Source organism: Salmo trutta, chromosome 4, assembly GCF_901001165.1.
Source record: "Salmo trutta chromosome 4, fSalTru1.1, whole genome shotgun sequence".
Lineage (NCBI taxonomy): Eukaryota > Metazoa > Chordata > Actinopteri > Salmoniformes > Salmonidae > Salmo > Salmo trutta.
The window spans coordinates 62,915,859-62,929,598 of NC_042960.1; the positions used below are offsets into that span (position 1 = coordinate 62,915,859).

General features: G+C 46.9%; 1 protein-coding gene across 1 annotated transcript in view; it reads left to right on the forward strand.

Moving 5' to 3' along the window:
* Positions 1 to 1,149: 1,149 nt before the first annotated feature.
* Positions 1,150 to 13,740, forward strand: part of LOC115193063 (E3 ubiquitin-protein ligase Midline-1) — a 35,828-nt gene continuing 23,237 nt past the window's right edge. Inside the window, exons 1-2 of the mRNA XM_029752047.1 lie at positions 1,150 to 1,775; positions 2,208 to 2,303. Of these exons, the coding sequence (XP_029607907.1) occupies positions 1,179 to 1,775; positions 2,208 to 2,303 (693 nt within the window). The 5' untranslated portion in view covers positions 1,150 to 1,178. The remainder of the gene's footprint in view (positions 1,776 to 2,207; positions 2,304 to 13,740) is intronic.

A 13,740-nucleotide genomic window follows, 5' to 3' on the forward strand; every position in this document is an offset into this window, starting at 1 on the left:
CGCCGAACACCGCCCGAACAAGGAGAGGAACCGACTTCGGTGGAGGGCTGCCTTAATCCACATCCACGGCGCCCTGGGAACAGTGGGTTAACTGACTTGCTCAGAATGACAGATTTTTTAAGTATTACCTCATTCTCAATGATCAGTCAATACATACAGTATTCATTTCAGCTACAGTATATTATATCAATATCAAGTCCTCCCCTCATTGTAACCACTTATGAATTATTATAGACTCTTACAATCAGTGTTATAACACATAAGTGTATTATAAGGCATTTTAAAGGTCATTAAAATAATTATTAATATGTACTTCTGTCACGTCCTGACCATAGAGTGCTCTTATTTTCTATGGTAGAGTAGGTCAGGGCGTGACTGGGGGGTTTATCGAGTAAATTTTTTCTATGTTGTGTTCTAGTTTCTTTTTTCTATGTTGGGGTTTTTGTATGATTCCCAATTAGAGGCAGCTGGTCATTGTTGTCTCTAATTGGGGATCATATTTAAGTAGTTGTTTTTCCCACCTGTGTTTGTGGGAGATTATTTTGAGTTAGTGCATGTTGCACCTCTGTCGTCATGGCTTGTTGTACCTCTGTCATTTTACATTTACATTTTAGTCATTTAGCAGACGCTCTTATCCAGAGCGACTTACAGTAGTGAATGCATACATTTCATACAATTTCATACATATCATACATTTTTTTTTTCTGTGCTGGCCCCCCGTGGGAATCGAACCCACAACCCTGGTGTTGCAAACACCATGCTCTACCAACTGAGCTACAGGGAAGGCTGGCTTGTTGTTTGTTTCTAGTTTATTTGTTTGTTTGGCTAAGTTTCACATAATAATAAAGATGTGGAATGATATTCACGCTGCGCCTTGGTCTGTTTCTACACACAAGCATGACAACTTCATAGAAACTGTTACCCTTTAAATATTCTAACAACTCACATTGTTAGATTTTTTCCATATTAAGGGCCCTAACCTAGGAACTAAACTCTGTCTCCTTCTAGACGTTGCGTGCAGTTTGCTCTCCCTCCCTCTCTCCCTCCTTCCCTCCCTCTAACCCCACCTTTCTGGTAGAACCAGGAAGTCCCTCCCCTCCCACAAACTATTTTCTGAGAAAACAAACTGATCTGAGTCTCTCTGTCGTCTGTCTGTGTGAGAGTGAACAACCGTCCACATGGCTCAGCAAGGACTTCTGCTGGACCAGGACCAGTTCTGTTGTTCTGTCTGTCTGGATGTACTGAAGGAACCAGTCACCATCTCCTGTGGACACAATTACTGTAGAAGCTGTATTGAGGGCTGCTGGGAACAGGATGTTCTGAAAGGGGTCTATAGCTGTCCTCAGTGCAGACAGACCTTCACTCAAAGGCCTAATCTGAGTAAAAATAACATGTTGGCTGAGGTGGTGGGGAAACTGAAGAAGACAGGACTCCAGGCTGCTCCCCCTCCTGCTCTGTGTTATGCTAGACCTGGAGATGTGGCGTGTGATTTCTGCACTGGTTCCAGAAAGCAGAAAGCCCTCATGTCCTGTCTGGTGTGTCTGGCCTCTTACTGTGAGACTCACCTCCAACCTCACTATGAATCCCCTGCTTTCAAGAAGCACAAGCTGGTCAAAGCCACCGCACAACTACAAGAGAATATCTGCTTTCATCATGACAAACTGCTGGAGGTTTACTGTCGTACCGATCAGCAGTGTATCTGTGTGCTGTGTGTGATGGATGAACATAAAGGCCATGATACAGTGTCAGCTGCAGCAGAGAGGACTGAGAAACAGGTAAGACCAGAACAACTTGTTGGTGACTGTCTGATAAATAAAGAATTAAAGATACAGTAGGAACTAAGTCTGTTTGAATTTGAGATCATTCAAATGAAATCGATCCAAGGCAGAACAAATATGAACACAAACCTTCAGTATATAGATTTTCTTAACCAAAATGCTCCAAATGTATCACCATTTTCTAATGTCAAACACTATTATCATTGTGAATGCCCTTTTATGAGTTCAAAGTTCAGTCTCAACCTCTTGATACATGTAGGCCCACCATAAAAACTATAATCATTCACATAGCAACATAATATAATATTGGAAAGGGACTTCCTCAACATTTTAATCCCTATCTTCTTTGGGCCCTATGTCACATGACTATATTATTGATCTACTGGACAAATAAAGCTTGATAGCTCATTGAAGAGTGATTCTCCACAGAGGCAGCTGGGGATGAGTCAGCAGAAGGTCCAGCAGAGATTCCAGGAGAGAGAGAAGGAGCTGAAGAGTCTCCAAAAAGCTGTGAAGTCTCTCAAGGTGAGTATTGTTGACCAGAGGAGACACCATTTCACTTCTCTCCTCCAGTCAGAGAGAGAGGGAGAGGGGCCCCTATCCAATGCCACTGACCCCACTGTTGGGAACAGGCTGTCTGGACCACTTTCAAAGAATAGACTGCTTCATGTAACCGACTGGGCTACCTCATCGCATAAGCATGAGGAATCATGACCGACTCATGTCCACTATACATTAAAATGGAGCTGTCTCTCGCTCTCAATTGAATTAAATTCATATGGCTTTATTGGTATGGGAAATATATGTTTACATTGCCAAAGCAAGTGAAATAGACAATAAACAAAAGTGAAATAAACAATCAGAAATTAACAGTAAACATTACACTCACAAAAGTTTCAAAGGAATAGAGACATATCAAATGTTATTATTCAATAGCAAACAGAGTGAGCCGTGCGCCAGACTGAGTTCTGGAGGTGAAATGGAAATGAATGAGGGAGAGTTAAGTGAGGTAGAAGGTGTGGTGAAGAGCTCAGAACCAGAGCCTGGCATCAATGGACATGATAAAGAAGAATCTGGTGCAGTAGGAATTATCTTTTTGGAGAAAGTGGATCCATACCTTTTGGCAGATCCATTTGTGGTTTCAGGGTGGGTGGGAAAGGAGTTGGGTGCAGTTGAATCAGTGAAGGTAACCTGTAGTGGACTTGTGATATTTGTTTGTGTTTCTTCTGTCCAGAGGGAGTGGGCGCTCTGTGTCACGCAACTTGGGTCAAGATCTGTTTCTTGCTTTGCTCTTAGGAACAGGACACCATTGGAGTTTCAGGTGCAAAGTTTATGGTAATTTCGACAGAGTTTATAGGAGGGAGATTCCAATATGTGGGAAGTGTGCAGGAGGTCATGGGATAGAGGATTGTGTAGTTTCAGTGGATAAAGTTGTGTGTGTCAACTGTAGGGGTGTCCATGTTGCTGGGGATCAGAGGTGTCCGGTGAGAGAGAGGCAGGTTGAGGTGACTAGAGTCAGATTAGTGCAGAAGGTGTCGTATGCTGAGGCAGTGAAGAAAGTAGAGGAGGATGGGTCAAGGGTGAGGGATCCTGAGAGGATCCCTGTGTGTAGTAGATCTGTGCAGCACAGAAGGACAGGCCAACGAGTGATATATGCTTCAGTAAGGTTGGCTTCTTAGTGTTCATAGCAATAGTTATCAACTGTACCACAGAAATGGAACGTAAATCACAGAAAATAGATGTTGTGGTGGCAGCTGCAGAGAAGTATTTGGTCATACGAGATTTGACTTCAGAAGAGTTCCAGGGTGTGTTGAGTGGTGGTGTCCCGTCCTCCCAGGTCGTTGGCATGGTGCAGGAGCAGATAGGGTCAAAGTAGTGGGCTTTTAATGAGTGTAGGGTTAGTTGGAAGGGTGTTTTTTAGTATTATCATAATTTCCCCTTTTCTCATTTTATAGTCCAGTATATATATATAACCTTGTCAATTGTACAACTGAATGCATTCAACTGAAATGTGTCTTCTGCATTTAACCCAACCCCTCTAAATCAGAGAGGTGCGGAGGGCTGCCTTAATCGACATCCACTTCTTTGGCGCCCGGGGAACAATTGCCTTGCTTAGGAGCAGAACAACAGGTTTTTAACTTGTCAGCTCGGGTATTCGATCCAGCAATCTTTCGGTTACTGGCCCAATGCTCTAACCACTAGGCTATGGCTAGTGTTGTAAAGATGTAAATTCATTTCAAGGGCCTTTATTGGCATGGGAAAAATATCTTAACATTGCCAAAGCAAGTGAAGTAGATAATAGACTAAAGTGAGGAGTTGGTTCTGTGTGGGTGCTGTGGGTCGTGAGGAGGGCTACTATACTTTTGGTTCTTGCGTATTTTCTTTGTTTTTTCCAAATGTATTTTTCCATGGTGGAGGGTTTGTTTGTTGGTTTCCACTGTTTATTGGTTGGAGTTGAGTAGGGGTAGTTTGTTTGGGCAGTGTGATGGCCATCATAGTGTCAGTTGAATGGGGAAGAAACGCTGTCGCTTCAGAATGGCTTTCGGTACGTTCTGGAGAACAGTGTGGAGTAAGTTTTGCTCATGGTCGGCGAACAGGTGGGAGCGGAACATATACACTCTGCATCCAGAATGAACAAGGCTGTGGTTGTGATATTGAAGTCTTGTATCCTGGCTAGTTGCGAGTGGGGTTTAATTGTTCTGATTACACCTCTTTCGACCCCGTCAACCAGAGTAGCGGTGGCTAATCTGCCTCAGTTTATTACGTACGAACAGATCAACATGGAGTTGGTTTGTTTTTTTGTAAATTTGCAATTGGTTTTTGTGTGCTCTGGCTAGGTGCCAAGCCTTTTGCATTTTGGTACACCAGAAGTACATTCATTTCCAATGGAACCCTGCGTTTTCCTTGCAGCATTGCATTGCAGAGGCAGTTGCAGTGCGTTCTGTGTGGTGTATACGTTGGATTAATTGAAAGTATGCGTCAGACTGTATGCGTAGACAGAAAGGGTAGCAGAAGGTGAATGTTGAACTTTTGGTGCATATATATCCAGATGATGCTGCATACTATTTTGAGGAAGATACTACTGGTGTGATCAAGGCATTCAAGGTTAATCACGGGGAGGGGTGGTAACAGGGTTTGCTAGCACAGATAGTTTATGGTGTTTTGAGGGGACATGGGGCATAATGCTAGTGCAGAGAAGCGCGACCAGCCGGCAGCGGGGTCTAGGACTCAGGGGGCTAGGACTCAAGGGGCAGAGCTCTGCTCGTCTGGATTGTATCTATACATTCAAGAATCAGCAGTAGGCTATTGAGGGCCTCCATTCTCCCAGTTGGGTTTTCAGACCATCATATTGCCATGGCTCAGTTCTCTGTTTCACCAGGGTCCAGTCAGGTGTCCTATTGGAAATGACAAGTAAAGCTCTTACAAGATACCACTTTTTGCTCAAGCTTCCAATGCTTTTGAGAAAGGTGGGGACAGGAGAAGAGGGAGTTTGAGTCTCTGTCAGTGGTGGGACGTAGGGAAAGCCCAGATTCAGGTTTTCTGTCAGCAGTATACAGCTTTATCCTCTTCAGAGGCCAGGAGAGTCCTGGGGAAGCTTGAGAGGTTCATTAGTGAGGTGGAGGCTGAGCTGGTGGGACAAGGTAGGGACCGTGCTGCTAGATAATCTATCTGAACTACTCAGGGACCATGCTGTTAGATAATCTATCTGAACTACTCAGGGACCGTGCTGCTAGATAATCTATCTGAACTACTCAGGGACCGTGCTGCTAGATAATCTATCTGAACTACTCAGGGACCGTGCTGCTAGATAATCTATCTGAACTACTCAGGGACCGTGCTGCTAGATAATCTATCTGAACTACTCAGGGACCGTGCTGTTAGATAATCTATCTGAACTACTCAGGGACCGTGCTGCTAGATAATCTATCTGAATAAAGAAATAATTTAGAAACCTGAAATAGTTATGTGTGATTACTATTTCAGCCAATGTTATAATGCAGGCACTGGAAGGTAATTCATTAGGGTCACGTTGCAGAAGAAAATGTTCCATAGCTTCAATACCAGCCTTGTGTGGAATATTTGTGTATAACGACTCAACATCAAAAGTAACTAACAAGGTATTCTCAGGAAAAGGATCGAGAGATTCAATAATAGAGATCATACTGCTGGTGTCCTTTACAAAGGAGGGGAGCTGTTCTGAGATCATACTGCTGGTGTCCTTTACAAAGGAGGGGAGCTGTTCTGCGAATGGTCTAATGAAAAAGTCAAAAGTAGATAGAGGGGCCATTACTGCGTCAATGCCTGCTACAATAGGGCACCCTGGAGGTTTTGTAACATTCTTGTGTAATTTCAGCAAAGTATAGAAAGTGGCAATTTTAGGGTGTTGAATAGCCAAAAAGTGATGTTCTTTTTTGTTTATCTGACCAGAACTTAAATACCCATCTAGGACAGAAAAGATAGTATTCTGAAATTGGGAAGTAGGGTCACTTCTGAGTTTCTTGTAAAAGGTGTTATCAAGCAGCTGTTTATGACACTCATTTACATAAGCTGTCCTATCCATGAGTACCACCGACCCACCCTTATCAGCAGGACGAATAAGGACTGAGTATCGGATTGTACCACCGACCCACCCTTATCAGCAGGACGAATAAGGACTGACGTATCGGATTGTACCACCGACCCACCCTTATCAGCAGGACGAATAAGGACTGACGTATCAGATTGTAAATCAAGCAAAGCTTGTTTTTCATCCCTAGGTAAATTATGGAAATATTTGGACTCCTGTTTGTTCTTAAGGAGATGAACAACATATTTTTCAACGAGTCTGCAATATGTCTCAATAGAGTGATTGCGATTGGCTGGAGGTACAAAATAACTCTTACTTCTAAAAGGAGTTGGAGTATGTAGAGGTGAGTAACCTACTGGTTCAATAGAAACATCACGATTAGGGGAGCTAAAGTATTCCCTTAAACGGATGTTTCTAAAAAACTTAAACATGTCTACCTTAACATCAACATCGTTACACTGGGTTGTAGGCACAAAAGATAACCCTTTATTAAGCAAAGAGACATGGGCAGGGCTCAATATCTTGCTTGATAAATTAAAGACACTCAGTCCCGTGGGTTCTGGGACCGTGTGAACGGTCTCCTCTGCCTCTGATAGTCGTTTCTTCTTACCCCGTTGGGTGCAGCATCTCGTCGGTGCGCGTGCCCACGGCCACCTCCGTGCTTCCGTTGGCCCAGTCTCTCGTTGAATAAAAAACTACCACTGGAAGCCGATGAGGCGCTGGTTGTAGAGTGTTGGTCAGACTGCGGTGGATGGAAGTAAGCGTCATCCCTCCAGCGTCTGTCATGGAGAGAAGGAGCAGGACCTCCTCTGTCAGGGTTTCTCCAGAAGTAGACTTTATCCTTGGCCTTGTCTTTTTTGTCTTGGTTGAATTTCTTGATTTTAAGTTCCTTTATTTCTGTAGACAACTTGTCCAGGAGCGCTTGGTTAGTTTTCATCAGTTCATTGAATATGACATCATCATTAACATCTATTTGGGGGGCGCCGATAACTGCGCCGGGCAGACGGGCCACTCGGGCTGACCCTGGCAGACGGACCACTTGGGCTGGGTCGGAAGACATGCGGGCCACTCGGGCTGGGCCGGAGGACAGGAGGGCCACTCGGGCTGGGCCGGAGGACAGGAGGGCCACTCTGGCAGATCCTGACAGGCAGGGCACCCTGGCAGATCCGGGCAGGCGGGCACCTCTGGCAGACCCGGGCAGTCGGGCCACTCTGGCAGAACCGGGCAGTCTGGCCACCCTGGCAGAACCGGGCAGTCGGGCCACCCTGGCAGAACCGGGCAGTCGGGCCACTCTGGCAGAACCGGGCAGTCGGGCCACTCTGGCAGAACCGGGCAGTCGGGCCACTCTGGCAGTTCCGGGCAGTCGGGCCACTCTGGCAGTTCCGGGCAGTCGGGCCACTCTGGCAGCTTCTGACTAGCGGGCGGCTCTGGCGGCTCATGACTGGCGGGGAGCTCTGGTGACTCCTGACTGGCGGGCAGCTCTGGTGACTCCTGACTGGCGGGCAGCTCTGGTGACTCCTGACTGGCGGGCAGCTCTGGTGACGTACGACTGGCGGGCAGCTCTGGTGACTGTTGACTGGTGGGCAGCTCTGGTGACTGTTGACTGGCGGGCAGCTCTGGTGACTGTTGACTGGCGGGCAGCTCTGGTGACTGTTGACTGGCGGGCAGCTCTTGCGTCTTACGCCTGGCGAGGCTGGGCTGACGCACTAGACTCCTGATGCGTGGGGCTGGTACTGGACGTGCCAGCCTGGAGACACGCACCTCCATGCTAGTGCGTCTAGCGGGAAACACCGGACCGAAAGGGCGCACTGGCGGTCTTGAGTGCAGGGTTGGCATCACCCCTTCCGGCTCGATGCTCACCTTGCCCTGGCACCTGCGGGGCGCTGGTACTGGGCGGACTGCGCTGTGCGTCCGTATAGGCGAGATGGTGCGTACATCAGCGTAACATGGCGCCCTCCACCTCATACGCACCTCCCTGTAGTCACGGGTAGCTGGCTTACGGCTCTTCCCTGGCCTGGCCAAACTACCCGTGTGCCCCCCCCCAAATAAAATCTTGGGGCTGCCTCTCGGGTTCTTTTAGCTCCCTTAACTTGTCCTCCCAGAATTGTCTTTCGTCCTGCCAGGTCCATTCCTCCATTTTCTTCTCCCGTGGCTTCCTCCTCTTCTGCTGCTTGGTCCTTTGGTGGGTGGTTCTGTAACGGCTGTCTTCAGAAATGGACCAAGGCGCAGCAGGTATGTGAATACTCATATTTAATTACAAATAAGGAATAAAGCATCCACTTAACAACACAATAAAGGTGACAACAGCAACAGTTCTGCAGGCTATAAACGCAGTGCAAAAACAACCTCCCACAACCCCAAAGAAAAACACACACACCTATATAGGACTTCCAATCAAAGGCAACTCAACACACCTGCCTTCAATTGGAAGTCCCAATCAACAACACAAACATTCCCATACACAAAACTGCCACGTCCTGACCCCAGAACTAAAACAATAGCTCCATCTGCTGGTCAGGACGTGACAATATCCAACGTTTTGACAGCCAAGCTGTCTTCATCAGGGTATGATCACAAACACTGCGAGATGACTCGTTTATATAAAAATGGCATACAAAGAACAGCATACAAAAAACAAATGGATAGCATACGATCATAGATTAATTTTAGACTACACAAGCTTACAAACAATTACAATGGCAAAGTCACAATAATCACAAGAATGGCTTAAGATCAAAGTCTATGTTGAGACCGAAGGGTGCAAGGGTCTTTAAGTTAAAGATCCAGGCAGCCTCTCGTTTTAACAATAAATTATCAAGGTCACTCCCTCTCCTAGGGAGGGTGACATGTTCGATGCAAATATAATGCAGAGACGAAGTCGAGGGGTTTGCTTCCAAAAAGTGGGCCGCAACTGGGTAAGTCAAGTTTTTGCACCTACTGGTTCTACGATGCTCTGAGATACGTACTTTTAATTCACGCTATGTTTTACCCACATTTACCCACCATGCTGCTAGATAATATATCTGAACTACTCAGGGACCGTGCTGCTAGATAATCTATCTGAACTACTCAGGGACCGTGCTGCTAGATAATCTATCTGAACTACCTAGGGACCGTGTTGCTAGATAATCTATCTGAACTACTCAGGGACCGTGCTGCTAGATAATCTATCTGAACTACTCAGGGACCGTGCTGCTAGATAATCTATCTGAACTACTCAGGGACCGTGTTGCTAGATAATCTATCTAAACTACTCAGGGACCGTGCTGCTAGATAATCTATCTGAACTACTCAGGGACCGTGCTGCTAGATAATCTATCTGAACTACTCAGGGACCGTGCTGCTAGATAATGTATCTGAATAAAGAAATCATTTAGAAACCTGAAATAGTTATGTGTGATTACTATTTCAGCCAATGTTATAATGCAGGCACTGGAAGGTAATTCATTAGGGTCACGTTGCAGAAGAAAATGTTCCATAGCTTCAATACCAGCCTCGTGTGGAATATTTGTGTATAACGACTCAACATCAAAAGTAACTAACAAGGTATTCTCAGGAAAAGGATCGAGAGATTCAATAATAGAGATCATACTGCTGGTGTCCTTTACAAAGGAGGGGAGCTGTTCTGAGATCATACTGCTGGTGTCCTTTACAAAGGAGGGGAGCTGTTCTGTGAATGGTCTAATGAAAAAGTCAAAAGTAGATAGAGGGGCCATTACTGCGTCAATGCCCGCTACAATAGGGCACCCTGGAGGTTTTGTAACATTCTTGTGTAATTTCAGCAAAGTATAGAAAGTGGCAATTTTAGGGTGTTGAATAGCCAAAAAGTGATGTTCTTTTTTGGTTATCTGACCAGAACTTAAATACCCATCTAGGACAGAAAAGATAGTATTCTGAAATTGGGAAGTACGGTCACTTCTGAGTTTCTTGTAAAAGGTGTTATCAAGCAGCTGTTTATGACACTCATTTACATAAGCTGTCCTATCCATGAGTACCACCGACCCACCCTTATCAGCAGGACGAATAAGGACTGACGTATCAGATTGTAAATCAAGCAAAGCTTGTTTTTCATCCCTAGGTAAATTATGGAAATATTTGGACTCCTGTTTGTTCTTAAGGAGATGAACAACATATTTTTCAACGAGTCTGCAATATGTCTCAATAGAGTGATTGCGATTGGCTGGAGGTACAAAATAACTCTTACTTCTAAAAGGAGTCGGAGTATGTAGAGGTGAGTAACCTACTGGTTCAATAGAAACATCACGATTAGGGGAGCTAAAGTATTCCCTTAAACGGATGTTTCTAAAAAACTTAAACATGTCTACCTTAACATCAAAATCGTTGCACTGGGTTGTAGGCACAAAAGATAACCCTTTATTAAGCAAAGAGACATGGGCAGGGCTCAATATCTTGCTTGATAAATTAAAGACACTCAGTCCCGTGGGTTCTGGGACCGTGTGAACGGTCTCCTCTGCCTCTGATAGTCGTTTCTTCTTACCCCGTTGGGTGCAGCATCTCGTCGGTGCGCGTGCCCACGGCCACCTCCGTGCTTCCGTTGGCCCAGTCTCTCGTTGAATAAAAAACTACCACTGGAAGCCGATGAGGCGCTGGTTGTAGAGTGTTGGTCAGACTGCGGTGGATGGAAGTAAGCGTCATCCCTCCAGCGTCTGTCATGGAGAGAAGGAGCAGGACCTCCTCTGTCAGGGTTTCTCCAGAAGTAGACTTTATCCTTGGCCTTGTCTTTTTGTCTTGGTTGAATTTCTTGATTTTAAGTTCCTTTATTTCTGTAGACAACTTGTCCAGGAGCGCTTGGTTAGTTTTCATCAGTTCATTGAATATGACATCATCATTAACATCTATTTGGGGGGCGCCGATAACTGCGCCGGGCAGACGGGCCACTCGGGCTGACCCTGGCAGACGGACCACTTGGGCTGGGTCGGAAGACATGCGGGCCACTCGGGCTGGGCCGGAGGACAGGAGGGCCACTCGGGCTGGGCCGGAGGACAGGAGGGCCACTCTGGCAGATCCTGACAGGCAGGGCACCCTGGCAGATCCGGGCAGGCGGGCACCTCTGGCAGACCCGGGCAGTCGGGCCACTCTGGCAGAACCGGGCAGTCTGGCCACCCTGGCAGAACCGGGCAGTCGGGCCACCCTGGCAGAACCGGGCAGTCGGGCCACTCTGGCAGAACCGGGCAGTCGGGCCACTCTGGCAGAACCGGGCAGTCGGGCCACTCTGGCAGTTCCGGGCAGTCGGGCCACTCTGGCAGTTCCGGGCAGTCGGGCCACTCTGGCAGCTTCTGACTAGCGGGCGGCTCTGGAGGCTCATGACTGGCGGGGAGCTCTGGTGACTCCTGACTGGCGGGCAGCTCTGGTGACTCCTGACTGGCGGGCAGCTCTGGTGACTCCTGACTGGCGGGCAGCTCTGGTGACGTACGACTGGCGGGCAGCTCTGGTGACTGTTGACTGGTGGGCAGCTCTGGTGACTGTTGACTGGCGGGCAGCTCTGGTGACTGTTGACTGGCGGGCAGCTCTGGTGACTGTTGACTGGCGGGCAGCTCTTGCGTCTTACGCCTGGCGAGGCTGGGCTGACGCACTAGACTCCTGATGCGTGGGGCTGGTACTGGACGTGCCAGCCTGGAGACACGCACCTCCATGCTAGTGCGTCTAGCGGGAAACACCGGACCGAAAGGGCGCACTGGCGGTCTTGAGTGCAGGGTTGGCATCACCCCTTCCGGCTCGATGCTCACCTTGCCCTGGCACCTGCGGGGCGCTGGTACTGGGCGGACTGCGCTGTGCGTCCGTATAGGCGAGATGGTGCGTACATCAGCGTAACATGGCGCCCTCCACCTCATACGCACCTCCCTGTAGTCACGGGTAGCTGGCTTACGGCTCTTCCCTGGCCTGGCCAAACTACCCGTGTGCCCCCCCCCAAATAAAATCTTGGGGCTGCCTCTCGGGTTCTTTTTGCTCCCTTAACTTGTCCTCCCAGAATTGTCTTTCGTCCTGCCAGGTCCATTCCTCCATTTTCTTCTCCCGTGGCTTCCTCCTCTTCTGCTGCTTGGTCCTTTGGTGGGTGGTTCTGTAACGGCTGTCTTCAGAAATGGACCAAGGCGCAGCAGGTATGTGAATACTCATATTTAATTACAAATAAGGAATAAAGCATCCACTTAACAACACAATAAAGGTGACAACAGCAACAGTTCTGCAGGCTATAAACGCAGTGCAAAAACAACCTCCCACAACCCCAAAGAAAAACACACACACCTATATAGGACTTCCAATCAAAGGCAACTCAACACACCTGCCTTCAATTGGAAGTCCCAATCAACAACACAAACATTCCCATACACAAAACTGCCACGTCCTGACCCCAGAACTAAAACAATAGCTCCATCTGCTGGTCAGGACGTGACAATATCCAACGTTTTGACAGCCAAGCTGTCTTCATCAGGGTATGATCACAAACACTGCGAGATGACTCGTTTATATAAAAATGGCATACAAAGAACAGCATACAAAAAACAAATGGATAGCATACGATCATAGATTAATTTTAGACTACACAAGCTTACAAACAATTACAATGGCAAAGTCACAATAATCACAAGAATGGCTTAAGATCAAAGTCTATGTTGAGACCGAAGGGTGCAAGGGTCTTTAAGTTAAAGATCCAGGCAGCCTCTCGTTTTAACAATAAATTATCAAGGTCACTCCCTCTCCTAGGGAGGGTGACATGTTCGATGCAAATATAATGCAGAGACGAAGTCGAGGGGTTTGCTTCCAAAAAGTGGGCCGCAACTGGGTAAGTCAAGTTTTTGCACCTACTGGTTCTACGATGCTCTGAGATACGTACTTTTAATTCACGCTATGTTTTACCCACATTTACCCACCATGCTGCTAGATAATATATCTGAACTACTCAGGGACCGTGCTGCTAGATAATCTATCTGAACTACTCAGGGACCGTGCTGCTAGATAATCTATCTGAACTACCTAGGGACCGTGTTGCTAGATAATCTATCTGAACTACTCAGGGACCGTGCTGCTAGATAATCTATCTGAACTACTCAGGGACCGTGCTGCTAGATAATCTATCTGAACTACTCAGGGACCGTGTTGCTAGATAATCTATCTAAACTACTCAGGGACCGTGCTGCTAGATAATCTATCTGAACTACTCAGGGACCGTGCTGCTAGATAATCTATCTGAACTACTCAGGGACCGTGCTGCTAGATAATGTATCTGAATAAAGAAATCATTTAGAAACCTGAAATAGTTATGTGTGATTACTATTTCAGCCAATGTTATAATGCAGGCACTGGAAGGTAATTCATTAGGGTCACGTTGCAGAAGAAAATGTTCCATAGCTTCAATACCAGCCTCGTGTGGAATAT